General features: G+C 37.1%; 1 protein-coding gene across 3 annotated transcripts in view; it reads right to left on the bottom strand.

Moving 5' to 3' along the window:
- Positions 1 to 1,431: 1,431 nt before the first annotated feature.
- The window catches only part of ELAPOR1 (endosome-lysosome associated apoptosis and autophagy regulator 1), a 51,706-nt gene continuing 32,422 nt past the window's right edge, over positions 1,432 to 20,715 (bottom strand). Inside the window, exons 10-23 of one of the 3 annotated variants that reach the window (XR_003371813.2) lie at positions 20,140 to 20,268; positions 16,799 to 16,889; positions 15,964 to 16,069; positions 15,742 to 15,879; positions 15,285 to 15,542; positions 13,086 to 13,259; positions 10,719 to 10,899; positions 9,655 to 9,751; positions 9,057 to 9,158; positions 7,823 to 7,949; positions 6,463 to 6,641; positions 4,849 to 5,014; positions 2,140 to 2,213; positions 1,432 to 1,700 (exon numbers count right to left, since the gene is read on the bottom strand). Coding sequence is in view for 2 of the 3 variants with exons in the window: in XM_026677881.2 (XP_026533666.1) it covers positions 1,632 to 1,700; positions 3,982 to 4,062; positions 4,849 to 5,014; positions 6,463 to 6,641; positions 7,823 to 7,949; positions 9,057 to 9,158; positions 9,655 to 9,751; positions 10,719 to 10,899; positions 13,086 to 13,259; positions 15,285 to 15,542; positions 15,742 to 15,879; positions 15,964 to 16,069; positions 16,799 to 16,889; positions 20,140 to 20,268 (1,898 nt within the window). In the remaining variant the exon portion in view is untranslated. Of the gene's footprint in view, positions 1,701 to 2,139; positions 2,214 to 3,981; positions 4,063 to 4,848; positions 5,015 to 6,462; positions 6,642 to 7,822; positions 7,950 to 9,056; positions 9,159 to 9,654; positions 9,752 to 10,718; positions 10,900 to 13,085; positions 13,260 to 15,284; positions 15,543 to 15,741; positions 15,880 to 15,963; positions 16,070 to 16,798; positions 16,890 to 20,139; positions 20,269 to 20,715 lie in introns of all 3 variants that reach the window. The other 2 variants (XM_026677881.2, XM_026677883.2) reach the window with 2 other exon arrangements.

The raw sequence follows: 20,715 nt of genomic DNA, 5'->3' as shown, positions 1-20,715 counted from the left end.
AGTCAATTTTAACTTGGCAATTGCCAGTTATTAGATGGTGCCTGAATCCCAAAGCCCAAATTGTTAGTCCTTTCCAAAGTGTAATAGAAGACATAATCTCTAGCTAGGTGCTCTGAAAAATTCTGACAGAGAATAATATCAAGATAAACTTACAACAGAACACCTGAACTCAAAATAGTAATGTTATCTTGGGCCATTTTCATGTATTAACACTCATAAGTCATTTAACATACAGTTGAAGCTCATGTCAGAAGGCCTTGTTTTCAGGTCTCCTGCACTGTCCTTTGTGACTCTTAAGTATTCATTCAAAATAATTCATGTAGTATTTAGTTTAAGGCAACTTCTATGATCTGATGACTTCTAGCTATGTCAAACTACAACCCCATTATCCCCAGCTAGCCAATATCTTTGAAGCGTGCCAGATTGGAGAAGCTCTTTAAAATTTAGAAGGCACTGAAAACAGCAAGAAAATCCGAAGAGTCTTATGTGACAGGAACCTGTTTATAGGATAAGCTTTTCTGGGTGGAATCAGGGCAGGAAAATGGCCTGAAATATTAAACAGACTCAATAGTTTCCTACAAAGAATGAGAATGGGTTTAAAATAGACATCTGAATTCAGAGTTGGAAACATGTTTCTAACAGCTATTCCGCTACCCTTGGATGTGATACAGAATTTTTCAAATATGTAATACCCTGATTTTGGTTTGCTATGCTAGAGGTTTTTCTTTATCATTGCAGTCATTGTTATAACATTTACAACTCACAGAGTTGAGGAATGTGATCTGGAATCCTAATCTGACTGAGTTCCATGATGTGGCAGAAACCTTATTAGGCCATGGAGTTTCACATATGCTACTGTCAATGATAGGTGCACCAGCAGCACAAGTCCTTGACCACAATGCTTTTTCCTGAAGGGTCATTAACAAAACAAATAATAGCATTTTCAAGTCTTGGAAAAGATTAATGTAGATATTTTTTCCCTGTTGTTTTAAAATAAAAGAACTGAAAATAGAGACAACAGCAGAATAGCCAGGTATCCTGACAGGGAAAGATAGGCCTGCTTTGTTGAGGAGTCCTGAATAGTACAGTAAAATCTTAGGCAAATTGTTTGATGTAACTGTTGTTATACTAGCTTCTTTAGGAGGGATGTTTGTTGCAAGCTACAAAAAGCAAATGGAAAGTTTCACAGCACAATTCTACACATTCTTCTTATCACTAAGACCTTTTGGTGCAATAGGTCTTACTCAGAGAAGCAGTTTATCTTAGCAGAGTGACATGACTTTAAATCAATTTTACAGTGTATTAGCTATTAAAGAGAAGATGTGTATAATGTCACTAGCTTTACTGTGGAAAACAACTTTTTGTGGGTGGGATTATCACAAAAGAGGGCACAATGTATGCAATAAACATATAAATATACATCTACACATAATTTTAAAAGCACAATTATATTTGGCACAGTTTGTTTTTGGACATTTGTTAAAATGTTTGACTTTAAAAAGTACAGTAAGAAGCTGAAGTTAAAAGATATTCCAATAAGGCCACATGGCAAGTTCATCAAAGTGCCAGTATTAATCAAGGAGAACTCCCAAAGCATCTTCCAGGAAATGTATGGGAGAGGCAAACCACTTCTAAAGATCCATGTCGGTGGTGCCAGACGAGGTCTTCAAGGGCACAGAATCAAAACCATCAGATGTTCTCTAAAGGTAATACAGAAAGGAGATGTAAATAAAACTAGAATACATTAAGATTTTGTATACTTTGTCACTCAGCGTCCTATTTTTTTAGGAATCAGGTCATTATGGTGCCATAATCCTTTAGTGACATGGAAAGGGCAAAGAATGCAATCCTGCTCCTTATATTCACAGAAGATAAGAATGGCTCCCTTAATAACTTTGGTGAAACAAGTGTTTCCGGTGTATAGGAACTGTACACCCGTTTCAGATGTACAGGGACTATATCTTTCAGAGTACCTAGGCAGCTTACCAAAACTCAAGCAAGCTGGGAATTCAATAAATGCAGTACCAATACGTTAGTAGTGAGTCTATTATTTTTCTACCAGTTGCCTCCATGTTCTTCTGAACATATTCCAACATGGGAGGAGCATTCAATAGCAACTGAAGACTCTCTGATTCTTACCAGAAACTTGCTTTTGATGTTTCTTCCCCAGATGTCCACACATGATTTTGCTTCTACTGGGAGGTATCAGTGCACTGGGGGCCAAAGAAGGGTCCATTTGAGGATGCTTGCAGTTAAAGATACAGTTTAGCTGCCTGTGAATAGCACTGGATACTTCCCACAATCCCTTTTCTTTAGAATGACATCATTTAAAAAAAAAAAATATTTACAAATATTGAAAATGAAGCTGTTGTCAGTACCAGATTTTGGTATGTTTTGTTTACTCAGTTTTTAGTTCCTATTTCTGAGGTTTTAAATGATCCCAATTGCAATTTTTAATAAAAAGAATAAAGGAGCAAGCAACTGCTTTAAATATAAAAAGCAATAGGAGCTAATTAAGAATCAGTTTAGAACTGCTGAGGAGATAAATGAATGGGAAACACGTAAGTAAAGGACTGCTTAACAGAAGTTGCTTTTGAAAGAAAAAAGAAGGCATTTGTAGACTGAGGGCTTCAATTCTAGGTGTTGTTGGGAATGCAGAATAATATTTTTGAATAACCAAGATTTAGATATGGCCCGTGAAAATGAATGGAGAATCCTACACTTGGATTGCAGAGGAACAATCCTCAGCAGTGCTAAAGGTCCCTTGTGTGGAAGCAAACTGATGGATCTCAGTGCATTCAAATGAAGCACCTGGGGTGGGAAGAATGTAAGAGCTTCTAAACATCTTTGCACACAGTGGTTAAAGGAGCTAGGCTATAAGATAGGACCAATCCCACTCTTTGCCAAGCCCCTCTTCAGTATTCATCTCACTAGGGGCTTTACACCCACAGTTATCTGTGCCATGAAATAACCATGAGTAGGGTCATTACTTTAGAATGGATGAGAAGAAAATTTGAGGTGAGGAGCAGTCAACATTTGCCTATGCGCATAAATGGCTTGCTAATATTTAAGTGCATATTTTTGCTGAATCATCATTGGGGGCAAACCCAAAATACTCAAGTTTCCCTCTAGTCTCAAGAATTGGGGGGGGGAAGGATTTTTCATCTGCAAAATTAAATATTAAATAAATTCTCGTGTCTTATTGCAAGGGTCTTCAAACTTGGCAGAATCCCAGAATTCCTGAGCTAACATGACTGGAGGAGGAATTCTGGGAGTTGAAGTCCACAAGTCTTAAAGCTGTCAAGTTTGAAGACCCCTGTCTAATTGCATTCATGGAATTTAAGCATCTAGAGCCAGATACCATGCTCTGTTTTGGTTCTCCAGCTTTGCAGAAAGTTAGTGTGGAGCTCAGGCTCTAATTCTCAAATGAGGTATCTAAACAAAAGGCCAGCGGGCAACATAAAATACTCATTAGTCTTATTCTGAAGAGTGTTAACAAGAAGTCACTTCTTCCAGAGATAGGTCAGGACTCCACATCTTTTTTGGGGTTAGATATACAATCCTGTACTTGCAGTAGGAGTTTGAAGTGTCCTGTGCAGCCTTCCTTATCCTGACCCTTCCCCATCTACAGTACACTGCATTAAAAGTCAAATAATTTTAAGTTAACAGCCATGCTTCTTGGGAGTTCTTGAAGGTTGTAGTTCAACATTTTTGAAGCATAAGTTTGAAAAGGTTAAACTACTAGATGTCTTCAAGTATACTATTTCCCCAAATGGAAATAGAGATCGTGATATTCATCTCCAAGAACAGAGTCTGTGACTTTAAAAGGCACAAGACTAGCCTTCCCCACAATATAGGCCTTCTATGTCCCAGCCAGAGATCTCAGACCCTGCTGTCAAGCTATCTAGTAACATTTGATTGTGGCACACCCTCCATCAGCTGTCCTGTTTTTACACGTATCTACATTTGATCTCCATCTACCTGGAAGATTCTTCCTCTTAGTTTATTGAGAACAGCCCTACACACAGAGTCCTGCCATGCCTGACTGTACCTAAGAGAAGCCTATAGGAAAACAAATAGCCACATTAGAAAATAAGCATTAAACGACAATGCACCATTAATTAGAATGTAAGTTAGAACAATAGGAAACATTGCAGTAAATATGGAGAGGCTTTGAGGTTTGATGATATTCACAGATTTATCCTAGAATAGTAGGGATGTTACTGCAATATTTTACTAGATCTATATGAGCTATTATTGGTGATGATCTCCTGCATCTTAGAAAATTTAATGTATTTATTATTGGGATGGATGGGGAAATGCCCTTTTAACTTTTGCTACTCATCTCTGCCAGAAATACTAGCAGGGGAGAGAAGAAACAGATAATAAATAATCAGAGTTGGAAGGGACTTTGTAGGTCCATCTAGTCCAACCTCCCACCCAAGCGGGAGACCCTACACCATTTCTGACAAATGGCAGTCCAATCTCTTCTTGAAAGCCTCAAGTGATGGCGCTCCCACTCAAAACAAACACTCAAAACAATTCTATTGGCTTGATTCATCAGGCTTGTACAGTATGCAGCCTATGGTAGCCAAGATCATTAATTACAAACAGCCACAATTTTTTTAAAAAATTGGCTTTTACAAAAAGACATACGTACAATCCTGGGAATACTTCATACAATAGCTGAATTTAGAAAATGGTAACTCAGAGTGGACTCAAAAGTTAAACATGACAGAAGAAACAACTGTTAGATAAACACAGGAACTAAATCAAAGGTCTGAACTTTCACTCTGAACACTTATAAAAGCTACTTCCCCACCCTTCCCCCTTTCCCTTCCAGCTTACTTTAGAAGTGAATGCCTTTATTTTCCCAAAGAAAGAATTCTTGCTTGTAAATAACAGGTCGTCCTCTACGTCTTCCCCCTCCATGATGGCACAACTGTCAGCTGCAGGCAGTTCACTGTCCTTGGCACTAGTATTCATAACCAGCTTAGAGTATTTATATTCTAACCTAAAAAGATATAGATAATCAGTGAGAATCAGATGGAAGGATTATATTTGTAAAGCAAACTTTGGGTTCTTTTGCATCCTTCAGATACTCTATCAATGTCTTTACTTCTTTTTTTAACATGTTTTCTTTTTAAACTAGACTAATCTAGCCTTCCTCAAACCAAGTGATTCTGCTAATGTCTGGACTTTAACTCCCAGAATTCTCAACAATGACTACGTTAGGTGGAACATTAAGGCCACACATTAGCAAAGCACTAAGACTGGAGAAGACAATGCTGGCTTCTCTATTTCAAAGCAACACAAGCATCAAATGATGTTACAGATGCTAAACATGGACTTTACTATAGTTCTCATTCTCGTTTCTCTCTCTCTCTCTCTCTCTTTCCCCCATCCCCCCTCTTTTTTTTGAGAAACCAAGGAATATTTATTTGTTACAAATTTTCTAGGTTGCTTCAAATAAATAACTGAGCAATTGATAGCCTAACATAATCTGTTGTTACATCCTCTAACCCCCACTCCTTTAACCTCAAACTAACCACTATTGACCTCACCCCATTCCTAAGAGGTCTATAAGGGGCGTGCATAAGTGCACCATCGTGCCTCCCGTCCCTGTCCTATTGTCCCCATTTATTCTTACCTATTTCTTGTATTCTTACTCATGTTTATACTTATATCTATTATCTTGTAAGCGATTGACAAATCAAATAAATAAAAAATAAAAATAATCCATATAATACATTATATTAAATACAAGTGTGTAATGGCTGAAATTTTTTAAAAAGCAAATAGAAAATAAAAACAAATTGCTAACATGCATGTAACTTTACCTACTTTTACATGGCCATTACCAAATATTAACATTTAGAAACTGACTTGCAGCTTTTGTTATCATCTGTTGTTCATAATTGTTTTAAAAAATTAACCAGGATGGGAGCTTTGTATAAACTACCATAATATAGAAAACCCTACATTTGAGAGACTAGGTTCAATGGATTTCTCATACAATGACCTTTTTTTTTTCAAGGCAAAATAACACACAGGTTATCACTCAGACAATTCATTATTAAATCTGAATGTTAATTACATCTGTAAATAATGTTCACATGTCTTTTTCCATTGGTTTATATCATTTGCATACTCTATGCCAGAGGTCTCCCTCCAAACTTAGCAACTTTAAGACTTGTGTACCTCAACTCCCAGAATTATCCAGCCAGCTGGAGAATTCTGGGAGTTAAAGTTCACAAGCCTTAAAGTTGCCAAATTTGGAGACCCCAGCTCTATGAAAATAATATAAAGTTATCCTTGCATAAATATGTCATTACATAAATAATTGAAATGTATAAAAGATATCATTTACTGTTTTAATGAAGTTTTAGTTTGCTGAGTCTATTAAACTGAATATTTCTGGTCACAGTCAGAATTGATGACAAGTGGAATGAAAGAACTCACTTTTGATTTTTCTTCCAGAAGTAGCAAGTCATGACGATTAGCAGGACAGCAGCACAAGTCCCAGATGAGATGCCCACCTTAAGCCAGAAGTCCATGGACTTGCAGATGCTGACTTTTTCTTCTGGAAGCAGGACACCTCCAGCACATAACTTTGGCTTCCGCCATACATAGGTGGTTCGCTAAAGTGAGGAAAGAGGATCTATCATAGCTTCAGTCTGATTAACAGCAACACAGTCAAGGTCAACTGTGACAGTGTACCATCGTGACACACTACAGGGATCTTGAAGGATACAGACACGTTTAGGAGCAAGTATTACTAAAATATGTTGCTGAGTGTCACAAGCCTTCTCTACCTGGCAGCATCCATTTTCCCCACTGTCCTCAGGCATATTTCAGTCCAGTGCTGACTACCATGGGTGGTTTATAATTTGAACTACTATGCATTTCTGTGAAATTCACTTGCCCTCTAAGTAAACATAGTTTGGATTTCCAGCAGATTTTTTTTCCTTTCCTTTTTCAATGTGGGATCTCTACTTGTTTTTACCTACATGTTTATTGAATGATTAGCAGTGAACAGTAATCTATTAAATGCAAATTTAAATGTTGTGTAGTGAGGAAAGCAGATCTGTCATAGTTTCAGTCTGATAAGAAGTTATTTATGAAACAAAAATAAAAGTATGAATGTAATAACTGTTTGGTACCAAACACAGTTTAGAACATCTGGACCCAAACAATGCAGAAAATAGCATGGTATTAGCTTGGAAGGGGTATTAATTCAAATGTAGTAAAAGTTTTCCTATTTAGTCATGTCCGACTCTAGGGCATGGTGTTCATGTCCAATAACATTTATTTATTTATAAAATTTATTGGCCACCCATCTTGCCTCAGGTAACACTTTGTTAACTCTATTACCAGATCAGATAAAGCTATATCTTCCAAAGTTATATATTGACCTTTTTTGGGCTATCCCTCATGTGGAAAGGATTTACAATTCTTGATGTCTTGATAAATGTTGAATATTAGTTTAATAATTAATATGCAAATAATATATTTGCTCTACAGTCATATTGACAGTCCTATGAGTTTCATCCCCAAATGTAGCAATAATAGCACAAGTGCAAAAATCTGAATATTCCAATTCCTGAATTGAGTTTTTTAAAAACTTCATCAATTTTCAAAACTAGGAAATTAAAAGCTACACAGACAAGAAAGAAAAGATTTGAGAACATTTTAAAAAATCAAGAAAGGAAAAAGAGGTGCAAAAAGAAAAGGAAAAAAATAGAAAAAAAAAGATTTTCAACTTTCTTTGATGCTGGTGTCAATATATCTTACTTCTATAACCCTTGTAGTTCTAACCTACCTGTATCCCTCCAATGCAGGCACTGATAATGGCATGGTAATCTTCTGCAGAACAGAGAGGACAGGCTTCAACCGACTCCCACAGGAAATGGAAAGTGCATCCATCACAGGTTCCATCAGGACACTTGCTATTTTGAAATTTTAAGAAACATCTTAAACAGAACCAAATAAAGACACACTTGTGCAGAGAGATCAACAGACCAAGAGCTAGCTGTTGAAGGTATCAGCAAAGATAATTTCCCAGTCCTACCATCAGGTATCCCTTAAACTAGTTCCCTTTAACCTAATGCTGCCCAGAAATGTTGGAAGTTGCAGCTCCTCTCAGTCAGATTAAGGAAGTTTCCCTTAACCAATGATCAACATCATACCTCATGTACAGATTATGTGAGAGCTGCTGAATTACAAAGTAGTTTAATCTGACCATTCTGATATATTTTATTGTCAAAGCATTTGTAAAATCTCTTTCTAAAAATATAGCTACTGTGAAGAATATAGCATACCTTCTAGAGATAGTGTTGGAAATAGTTTGAGAGATCAAGTTGGTAAATGTGAACAAACAAGCTTGATCCAAGAATGTATACTTGCCAAACTAGATAGGCAACTTCTGGTCCAGAAACAGGAAAAACTTCTGAGATCCTGGAGAGCTACTAGCACTCACTATTGACAGTATGAAGTTACACTAAATATACAATGGTCTGAATATTTCACAAGGCTATGCAGGTATTCCTCAACTTAAAACAGTTCACTTAGTGATCATTTGAAGTTACAACGGCACTTTAAAAAGTGATTTACGACCATATTTCACACTTATGACCATGCAACATCCGCATGGTCATGTGATTTAAATTTGGATGCTTGACAACTGACTCACATTTATGACGATTGCAGCATCCCTGGATGATATGATCACCTTTTGCAACCTTCTGACAAGCAAACAAATGTGGCAAGAAAAGTCGTAAAATGGGGCAAAACTCACTTAACAAATTTCTTATTTAGCAACATAAAATTTTGGGCTCAATTGTGGTCATAAATTGAGGATTATCTTAGTCTGCTGATAACTGTAGAAATTCTCTCAGTAGTACAATACTTTTTGAGGCTCATTCTCAAGGAATACATTCAGAAGCTATATAAGCACTGTAATATTAAGAAATCCCACACTGCCAAGCAATCCTTTAAGAACAGGGAGGTTCCTCCTGAAGCAGAGGAAGGAGGGAAAAAAAGTATCTTGCCATTACCTTGGTAAAGAGAGCAATCCAAGCTCAAATTTTAGGGGGTCACATCTCAACCTAATGGTAGTTACTCTTCCATCACGGCATGTCTGGGTCACATCCTTGGATCTGAAGTTCAGAAAAGTCATTATCTTAAGAAAATCTAAACCAGGTTTCCCCCAAATGGTCAATCCTCTCCAATATCCAAGGGGTCAATGATCAGCTCTTCCTCTCACTCGACCCCCTCCTCCCCTTTGACCCAAACAGAATGGGCATGTCTTATACAACTCTACATACTTTAGGTCCATGTGCGTAGTTTGGGGCAGTCAATGCCCTCTCATTGTCAACAAAAATGCAAGGAATACATACAAAATAACATTGCCAGTTCGTGAATCACAAATCAGCTACCAGCTTTGGCTACCTCACTTTGTCAAATGCAGATAATTCAACACTAGAGCAACAACAGGATTTTCTGCTATATTATTTCTGACTATGTTCTGGTTTGGAAAGTAAGATTTCACCAGCTATAAATTTCCCAAACTTCTCCAAAATCCTGAAATATTGGCAGGAAATTTTTGGTCAGAAATATACAATTTTTTACTTGTTTGGTGGTTCTTTAGCTTACCTATAAAAGAATATGACATCAGGTAAGTCCCCATTTTCAGCAGGGAAATAATCAGTATGAGAAGTTATGTTGTCCAGAGTAGGTTTTGTTGTTACTCCTAGAGATTAATCCCAATTAATATGAATAGCACCGCATAGGAAAGATAGAGAATACATTTTAAGGATAAATACATTTCATTCCCCAAAATATATTAAGTTAAAGGTTTTTTGCATCAGAAGGTAAGTCCCATGTTGTATTAATTACTGTGTTTGAGTAATACATTTGTTTTGTCCATAGTTGTTCTCAGGAATTGAAACTGGAACCAGAGCATCTAGCAGGTCTTGATTTATTTTGCACAATATATCACACAGCTAATACTATGTGACCTGTTTTTAGCTGTTTATTTGCCAGTTCCAAAATTTGTTGTATATTTCACCTTATTACAATAGTCTAAAAAATGAAGAAGTAGTGTTGAGTGTGTGTGTAAAGCATGATGAGTAGTATGAACTATAACCTTGCTTTTCTAAGAATGAGAAGAACTAAAGTGAAAAAGTGCCAAGAGGCACAGATAATTTTATGGTGACTTGAAAGAAGGACCTGATACCCACAATGACCAGGATGGTGGGGTTAAGTGTGGGAATGAGTCTACTATGAATGTGTATGTGTGGTCAAAATATTCTGGCTCCCCCCCCCCTCCCAGTCTCTGAATCAAACCATTAATAGTCACAGACTGTATCACTATTTTAAGTTACGGTGTTTGGAGAGAAGTCTGGGCAGTGGTAAAAAGGGAATCAGTGAGCCTCAAGAAACTGTGGAGGAAGAATTCTACGAAGAATGATGGAGAGGTGATGGAAAACAGAACAGAGAATGGACATCTGGTGCTTTCTTTTTTTTTTTTAAGAAAAAAAGGATCCTCCTGCTATTATGGTTTCGTTCTTTTGTGCCAGTGATTAAAGTGATTCTGCCAATTCTGGGTCCAGATTTGGTTCAGTATGTTTAAAGATCACCTGTATGGCACTTTCATCTGGCAACTGCTTTTGACTTCTGTTCAGTAAAGAGGCTAATTTTTTTTCAATGGCTCTCACCCACAAAGGTATCCGCCAGGCTCACAGGCTGAGAAGAGACCATGGTTTTGTAACCCATCACTTCGGAAGGAATCATGACAGACTGGCATACATAGGATGAAGTTGACTTTGAGAACTCAGTGCCTTTGTCCAAAATATGAATATCTGTGACATTATTTACGCAGAGAGCAGTCTTCTTTCCCTTCAAGAAAAAACAAAAGGAGAGACTTGATAGCAACCCTGTCTCTCACTGCTACTAAAAAGTGAGGTGCTCTTTTTGAAATATTGTAAAGGTAGTCCTCAAGTTACAACCATTTGTTTAGTGATTGATTGAGGTTACAATGGCACTGAAAAAAGTGGCTTATGACTTATGAATGTTTTTATGGCTTTCCACCATTCCAGCATTCCCATTTAGTCACGCGATAAAAATTCAGATGTGTGGAAAGTGGCATGTATTTATGACGGCTACAATGTCCTCGGGCCATGTGACCAACTTTTGCAATCTTCTGACGAGCAAAGTCATCGGGGAAACTAGATTCACTTAACAACCACAATATTCTTAACAATTGCAGTGATTCATTTAATAACTATGGGAAGAAAGGTTGTAATATGGGGGCAAAACTCACTTAACTGTCTTGCTTAATGATGCAAATTTTGGACTCAACTGTGGTTACAAGTTGAGAACTACCTGTAATCATAAAAATATATGGGCACTGTGCTGCAGAATTGGGGTTCAAAAGATGTACAGGGACAAACACATTTCTCTGTCCAAGAATGTGTGCATCTCCCTGCATTAATTAGAGCTGTGCAAAAGAGTGTCAGGTTTGCATTTGCTTAAATGTAATAAAAATTAATAGTTTTCAAAAAAAAATGACCTGTCTTCCAACTTTTCAAAGTTTTGTTTTCTTTGCAAAAGAGATTTTTTTTTGTCATTAGTGTTTTAGAAGTTATTTTAGAAGTTATTTTTTAGAAGTATTATTATGAAACAGTCGAAAATGCTGGCATTATTTTTTTCTGCTAATGTCAGCTTTCTCACCTTCTCTGTGGCCAAACTTTTTGCCTATGCTTCCTTATCTGACACCCTCACCCACCACTCTTGCCCTGGGAGCAGGGTTGGGATGCTACCGGTTCGGCCCGGTTCTATAGAACTTGTAGTTGCGAAGAGCAGCTGACACCGAACCGGTTCAGTATTTGGCACATCCGCCTGCACGGGCTCTAGGCTGTCCTTTATTCCCTGCTTTTCTGTCCTCAGCTGCTTTGCGCAACACAGTTGAGGTTGAAAAACCAGGAAACAAGAGGATTTTCAAATGCTGTGCACCCGAACGCAGCACTTGTCAGCTGTCCAAGCGGCACAACTAATGATTTCTTGCAAACACTGCACACACAATTGTCCCGTTTGGAGAACCGGCAAATCGCTCCACTGGCTGGCCCCTCCCCTCCCCGCCCACGCACTCCTTACCTAGCATGCGAGCCATCCAACTTGCCTGGTTTGGTAAGTTGCTATTTTTCATTTTTTTTCCCCACCATCAGCTGTTCTGCTTTGCCAGGAGATTTAGATTAGCTAGAAAGGAAATCCTTTGATTTCTTGCTTTCTAGCTAATCTAAAAGCAGAGCCGAACCTTCCTTAGGACTGAAGCTTTTCAGTGCAGACTCAGGTAGCCGATTGCAGATAGATAGATCTCTAAGGTAACCTGTGATTCTATGAGCAACTCAATCTGCCGGCCTGCTTTGGGGTAAAAGTTGCTCTTTTTTAAAAAAAAATATATCAATATTTACATACATGGTGTGTTGTGAGTTAATTTTGTGAATTTGCTTGCTAGCAACTTTTATGGGTTTGTTTGCAAGCAAATTTTATGTGACAGATTCAGATAGCCGATTGCAGACAGATAGATCTCTAAGTGAATCTGTGATTCTGTGAGCAACTCCATCTGCCTACCTGCTTTGCCTGCTTTTGGGTAAAAGTTGTTCTTTTTTATTAAAAAAAATCAATATTTACATCAATATTTATAATATTTACATAGCCATGCCCACCCAGTCACATGACCACCAAGCTACACCCACAAATTAGGCCACATCCACAGAACCAGATGTTAATAAATTTGAATCCCACCCCAGCCTGGGAGGCATTCCGTTGTAGATTAAGCTGAAGAATGGGAAGTCAATGAGGATGCAGATATGATCATATAATAAAATAAAAAACTCTTGCACCCACTGTTTCACCTCAACCTTGGCACCTTTAAGATGTCTGGACTTCAACTGCCAGAATTCCCCAGCCGGCACCGTTAGCAGAAGTTGCCAAGGTTGAGAAACCCCGCTTTAAATGGACAAACTACACTATCTCCAGTGCTTCCATTGATGCTTGCCTCATGAAAATACACATATACTTACATAATTTCCACACAGGCTGATGTTGAAATGATGAAAATACTTCAGGCCTTTTGAAGTAAAGCTTGGCCCTCCTAAAAAGGAGGTGCTGTTAGCCAGTCTGGAGAAGTTATACTCCAGAGTCCTATCCTTCTTGCTGATTGAGAAGTGACAGTCATTGTAACACAGAGAATGCATCTAAAGACAGAAAGAAAACACACCCCAGCAGAAGAATTTAGAAACTGTTGACTTTGTCAGCAACTGTAGAAGGACACTCAAGTGTTACTGAGATGTCTATCACCAGCTCCAGAATCCCTTAAGGTTCTGCTCAGACAGGCCTTGCTTGGCCAAACAACCTGGATGATTATAGAAAACAGAATATTGGAGAGGAAGAACTTAGCAGGTCTTGTGCTATTTCAGTTTCTAAGAGAATATAATTTTATTTGTGTTTAAGAAAAATCTACATCGATTCAATAAAACAAAAATCCATACAAATTATTTTATGATTTGAGAGGATGAAGTTAAATCTAATTTTCTTCCAAAATACCTATCATGCAATTCTTACATATAACATTTTACTCTTCTTTCTGAAAGATTGTGTTCACTGATTGATGAACTAATTTAGCATATTTGATTATTGCTATTTATACAGCTACACACACTGCCTATCTATGGCCACAAAAGCTATATGAGAGTTTTTTAAAAGATTGTAATGATTTAATAACAGGATCAACATTTCAGATTCAGAATATTCTGTAAATTTATTGCCAACCAAGAGATTGTACCATGCTCAGCACTATATGCTGGAAGAAAGGAAAGACTACTTTTTTGAAGAATAGTCTGCTCTTTGTGTATGCACAGTGTACATCTAAAAATGTAGCTCCAAAATAAACCAGGAGTATAGTTCTGAAGCTCCTACTACTGTTGAGCAAACAGAATAGTTATTTCAGGTGAAGGCAAGTTTTGTTTGCTATTTTATGCACTGAACTTTGGATTTGGCATTCTAGCACCCACAGCGCTTCTCTCTCACGAATACCATCTTATGTCATGAGGAGAATACAAAAAATAAATGGCGAAAATCTTGTTTGAGCCCCAAAATTTAATACAACCTGGAGTGAGAAAGTTAAAATCTCCAATGAGTTTGGACTTTTGAAGTTAATTTTGATTAAATATTGAGCTTCTGTGCACTGTTGCAAAATCATGCAATGACACAGGTACAGTATTTATTTAATCTAATATATATATAACTATCCTTCTCACAGAGGTGAATTTGGCCGATGCACAAAGAATGCTATCCCTGGGTTGGCTCTTTGGGTTATTAATGCTGGCTGACAAGCAACACATAGTCCTCCACTTAGAACAATTCATTTAGTGACTGTTTGAAATTACCGTGGCACTTAAAGTGACTTGTAGCCATTTTTCGTAGTTACTGTTGCAGCATCCCCATGGTCATATGATCAAAATTCAATTCATGGTATCCTTTGTGACCTTCTGACAAGTAAAATCAATGGGGAAGCCAGATTCACTTACCAACTGTGTTACTAACTTAACTACAGTGATTCACTTCACAGATGTGGCAAGAAAAGTCATAAAATTGGGCAAAACTCACTTAAGAAACAGATATTTTGGGCTCAATTATGGTCATAAGTCAAGGACTACATGTACAGTATTTCATAAGAATTCATATTTTATGTAATGAGGTAATAGATAGCTAATTTGGCCATCTGGAAAATTGTCAGAAGCACAGAATAGTATTTTTTCTAATGTTATGTAAGCTGCCTGTTGCAAACTCCTTCATTATAACTGAAAAGAGCCATAATTTCCTGATTCAATAGGTGAAAATTAGAAAGTAAAGAAGTTTCCACTTGAATGTGCTTTGGGATATATTGGTTGGAGACAAAATGCAGTTGCTGACATTCTTAAAAAAGCTCTTCTCAGTGAATTCTCCTAAAGAAACTTTCTGAGAGTTGTGTTAGGAGAAGGATCATGCTTGGTTTTGTGCAGAGGTCAGGAATCTGACAAATTGCCATTTTCTGGCAATGTATCTGAACCTAATACTTGATTGGAATTTATTGCCCTGTTATTGCTTTCGTTATTTTAAGTGACAATCCTTTGTCACCTCCAATATTTGCACCCCTCATGTTGCACTTTTATTCAAATAATGATGGAGCTCCAGTTGTCATAATACAGAAATTATGAACAGTAAAGAGGACAATATACTACCTTGTTACTTTTTGTGCCAGGGCCACAACGGATGCAAGCTTGATTGCCATAAGGTTGGTGAGCTTTCAGGTAAGTGTTTGATGGACATGGAGAACAACCACCAGATGTTTTGTCAATGTAGTGCCCATGAGGGCAGGAAGTACAGGATGAGCCAGAGGTTTCCAAAGCACACTGCCGGCAGTAAGAAGCTACACCGTCAATGACATTGGTCACATTGATGGAGTACAATCTGGCAACATCATTTGTGTATTTTCTTCCCTGGAAAAAAACATAGAGTGTCACAAATGTCTTGGTGAAGGAAAAGTATTCAGTTATAGAGAAGGCAATTGCAGGTAATAGTGGGCATAGTCCTAACTTTAATGGCCCCTATTTCTAAGAATAAACCTACTTTTTGATGAGGATCATTCCCTAAAAGGATATTTGAAGAACTAGTAAAAACAGATTTCTCAGTCTTTACCGCTTCGTTGTATGCTGTCCTCTGGAAGGCCCACGTGAAACTCGTAGTAGCATTCTTCTCAACAACGTACGTATAGGATTGTTTTCCTTTGGAGCCAAACCAGGTTTCTACAGGGGAATTGGTTCTAGAATTCATACCCTACCAAAAATGAAATGGTATAAATCTATGAATAAACAATACACTTCAATAATTCTTGGTTTTAGATGTTGGATAATAACTTACCACCATAAAATAAAGTTCACAATTCACACTGCAGATGGTTTCAAAGACAAAAGTGATTTCTGCTACCTTCTTATTTTCAGAGTCTTCCATAACTGATTGTGGTGGACTGCAAAAGAATAAGCAGAACTCATAAATTGTAGAAATAGCTATAGATGAAACATCTCAATTATTGCTGCTTACTTCAGTAACTAGGTAATCAGAATATCTATTTTAGTAGCCAGGTAATCAGAATATCTACCTTCCATTTCAAATATATTCAGAACAAGATATTCCAATAGAATCATACTTCAATCATATAGATGCATTCTATGATTCAGTGTACAGCATGTCAGTCACTCTATGCACATTTATTTGGTTGTGACAAAACAATAAAATCTGTGCCCAGTTTTCAAGATCACATTTTAAAATTCTGTTAAGAATCAGCTCGATCTTTCTTTCATTGTCTCCTTCTGACATTTGGTATTAATCATTGTGAAGTAATGCAAGCAGAACACTGACTGGGAGAAGTTAAATTTGTTTATGCAGCTTTCTTACTAACAGTACAACAGGGGTTTGCCACTGCATTCTTTTGGACCCTTTCTATTGATTTTTCAGTGTAGCATAAAGCCTTTGTATTTCATAATAATTTCCCGTCCATGTCCTAACCAAATTCAGCCCTGCTTAGTTTCCAAGCCCAGGCAAAGTTAAACAGAAGCTACTGTTGACTGAAGCTTACCTAGAAATTAAACACAGAGCTTAGATTAATGCTTCATTTATACTTTCCATTTACAGTACTTATTGCACCTGCTCACATTGCTTTACCAACACATAGCTTAAATTGGACTAGTGACATCACCTGAAGCCAGGAATCACCAATGTTAAAATCATGAAATCATTGTCAGAACCTCCTGCAGCTGTGTAGATGTAGTCACCTGCCACTTCCCACCCTGAAAATAAAAATCAAGAGTTAACCACTTAACTACAATTTGAAAAAAGGATATTCTTTCCATTATGTAATATCATTTTATGTGAAATTTTGTGCATTCTTTTCACAGAAACTCAAGGGATCTATTGCTTTGAACTTATTCCCCTAACATTTTCAAACTAGTTTCTCTAGAAGAACTTGGATCACAATTTGAGAAGTTTTTCAGGGATCAGGGCCACTACTAGCTGGGGAATTCTGGAGGTTGGAATCTCAACAAATCTGGAAGGAAGAACTCAGATCATTGAAAGTTGTGATAACATATAGCAATGCAGCAGAGGTCAGTTGAGAAGTGCATATTAAAGGTGCTTCCAGGAGCGGAATGGAGAACTGAAGATGTATCCATGAAAATAGAACTGACAACTGCCGTGAAAAACAAAGCCTGTGGATAGACCATGGATAGATTGTGAATAGAGGTTCTTCAGAACTTCTCTGAACAAAGGAAAGACACGAGGATGCCCACATGTGCTCCAGATGGCTGCTCTTCAGGAGACTGAATAACAGCTATCTTCAATTGCACATTAGAATTAAAATTAGAATTAGAAGAACTTTATTGTCATTGTACAAGTACAATGAAACTGTGGATGCACCCCAGCAACTGTTCCCAATACAATAAAACCAAAGCACTTAAAAATGAAGATAAGAAAGATAGAGTACCCACGTCTCCATTTGCAATATCTACTGAGAGTACAATATCTACGAATATACACAAAATATACATCCAACACTGATTGTAACGCTTAGCCGAGTATAATACACAAGAGATGGATTGTACTGTAATATGTTATTATACATCTGAATGGGGTATTGAGATTTCACATCTTTTCACATCTTAATGAGGTAGTGACTTCATGTTTATTTGTGGTTCGGATGGCCCAGGGAAAGAAACTATTTGTTAGTCTAGTGGTGTGGGATTTTATTGACCTAAAACACCGTCCAAACGGCAGCAGGTCAAAAAGATAATTGCCAGGGTGTGAGGGGGTCTTCTATAATGGCCTTGATTCTGCTTTGGCAGCGGGTCCTGGCTAAGTCTTCCAGGGAGGGCAGAGCGCAACCAATGATCTTTTGAGCTGTGTTTATCACCCTCTGTACAGTTTTCCTGTCCTCAACTGTGGAGCCTGCATACCACACACCTAGACAATATGTCAGAGTGCTCTCCACAGAGGCTTTATAGAAAGCCAGCAACAGCTTCTTATTAACTACTTTTAAATGATTATAAACCCTTGGAACAACAATTTTGGAAACACTGGATAAGTCTGCCTTCAATTCTGAACAGAATAAATTTTTAATCACAGGCTTAAGAATTCAAAGTATGTGAAATAAACAGCAAAAAGTTAAATAAGGTTTTGAGCTTAGAAAGCTATAAATGGATTAAGAATCCAGATAAAATTGGAATATTGTAATTTTTACAATAAAAATTTGAAATTAATTATAAAGAACACAAAGCTTCTCATGATAAATAGATTGTTTTTGTTTTTGCAAGCATAACAAAGTAAAGGAATTTCATAATTTCAAAAAGTGGACACTAGAGGGACTAAAGTTTTTAAGTAAAGATTTACTAACCTGTAAAATGTAAAATGATGCAAAACATAATGAAAAGACAGGAGACTTTTGAATAATGCAATCAGAAAAGAGTAGCCACAATATCAACAATATTGATAATGATGTCTTCATCTATGGACACACTATGTCCAAAAATTGTTATCTACAGATGTAGAACAAATTTTATCTGACAAGATAGAGATAGTATCAAAAGTGGATTTACCACTGACAGACCAAGACAATGACTTAGAAAAGGAAGTTTTCAAACTGGAAGAGGTTTTCTAGATAAGAGATGGGATCTAAGATGAAGAGACAATAGTTTGTAACTTGAAAGTGGATGAAGAGTCACTAAATTTGTTTATACTTATAGTGATTCAGATTGAAAGTCATTTATATATTTCATTTTTCTTATTGCATTCTTTTTTTTTCTTTTTTCTTTTTCCTTGCAATAAAACTAAAACCAGAAAAATCAGGAGATTTAGAGATGTTGATTTCTGAGATAGTCATTCAACTCCTGTAATATTTGGTTTTCATCATAGAATCACATGGTTAGAAGGGACTTTGGAAAAAAAAGTTCTCTAAACCTAGGGCAGGGCAGAATCCTCAGACCATTGCAGACTCTATACAGTACAATTTGGTTTGAAATAAAACCTCTTTTAATAAGAATCTCAAGACAAGTTCTTTATAACCTTGAAACAAGTCTAGAACATATATGGCTCCTAATTATGGTTGCTTTTCTGGTGCTTAGAACTCAATGCAAATAGAGTTCTAGAAAGTCGTATTTTTGAGTTTCTTTTGTACATGTAGTCCTTGAGTTATGACCAATTTGTTCAATGACTATTCAAAGTTATAAGGGCACTGTATGAAGGGCCTTAAAACCAGTTCTTGAAGTTCCAGTTGCTGTAGTACCTCCATAGTCACATGAACAAAATATGGGCATTTGGCAACCAAGTTGTTTGCCAAACCTTTTCTGCCAGCTTCCCACAAGCCAGGTTAATGGGGACACCGATAGGGAATATCATAAGTCACTCAGGAAATAATATGAAGTTGATTTCTTTGATCAAGGTTAAAATAGAAATGTAGTTATCTCTGATAACCCTTAATGACATCAGGACTTAAATGATGAGAATGTATGGATTTGTTTATAGAAAAGAAATGGATAGTGCAAGGCTGTCAAATTCCCGGCCCATGGGCCAGATGCATCATGGGCTGGCCACGCCCATGCCCAGTTTAGCAAAGGGGGAAAAAATCCTGAGATGTCATATGACGCCACTGTGATGCCGTGAGTTTGACACCTCTGGGATAGGGGAAGAATAGATTATTTGTTATATTTTAAGAGAAGGTGATAAATTACTAAAATTATCTATAGTTGTTGTGATAAAGTGGAAGTCACTTTGTTATTTCTTTTCTTTTTCTTAACTATATTTTTACTTTTTTCTTTCCCTTCTATTTCCCTTTTTTGTTCTTTTTTTAGTTTGTATTAGCTTTTGCTATTGTAATCTTTAATAAAATTACTATTTAAAAAACCCTATTCATTCCCATAAGAATAAATAACAAGTCCAGGATTGGTTTGTGAACTGTCTGATGGTGCAACCTAATAAAGACACATAACACAACTAGGGCCCCTTGCATTAGCCAAATGCATTAGGTAAAAATACACATTGGGAGGATACCTGCCATTCTCTTATATTCGAAACTGATTCCACTGAGAACTGTGGTCTCCATATTAGCTGGCAGCGTGTTCCACCATTTGTATTCAAAGCCTAGTGCGGGCTCGGTGCCAACTGGACAATTGGTACAACCTGAGAACCAAATTTAAAACAAACAAACAAACACCAAACACATATACAGTCAGGAAAAGAATCATACTGCTAGTGACAGTTTTTAATTGGTGCTGCGGTTAATGGCACTTTCCGAAACAGTACAGCTATGATAGTAGCAGCCTTTAAAAGAGTCCTTTTAAGAACATCTACTAAACTGATATTTGTCAAACTTGGCAACTTTAAGACATACAGACTTTTAAGTCCCAGAATTTGAGACATGCTGGCTTTGGACTTGTGGTAGCTGAAGGCCACATGTCCTAAAGTTGTCAAGTTTGAAAATCACTGCATTAAGCATTTTACTCTGGGTTAGTTTTCTTTTGTAATGTATTGAAATTGTTCGTGAAAGCAGGCAGCATTTTTTCAGACATATAACTTGTAGAACAGTTACAATGACCTTTTAATGGTTTTTTTTTTTTCATTTGTTTT

The sequence above is a fragment of the Notechis scutatus genome, chromosome 3 (assembly GCF_049901735.1).
Source record: "Notechis scutatus isolate UNSWTSFEM ecotype Mainland chromosome 3, rNotScu1.2, whole genome shotgun sequence".
Lineage (NCBI taxonomy): Eukaryota > Metazoa > Chordata > Lepidosauria > Squamata > Elapidae > Notechis > Notechis scutatus.
Note: the sequence above shows the minus strand (reverse complement) of the source record. Positions and strands in the feature narration are given on the sequence as shown.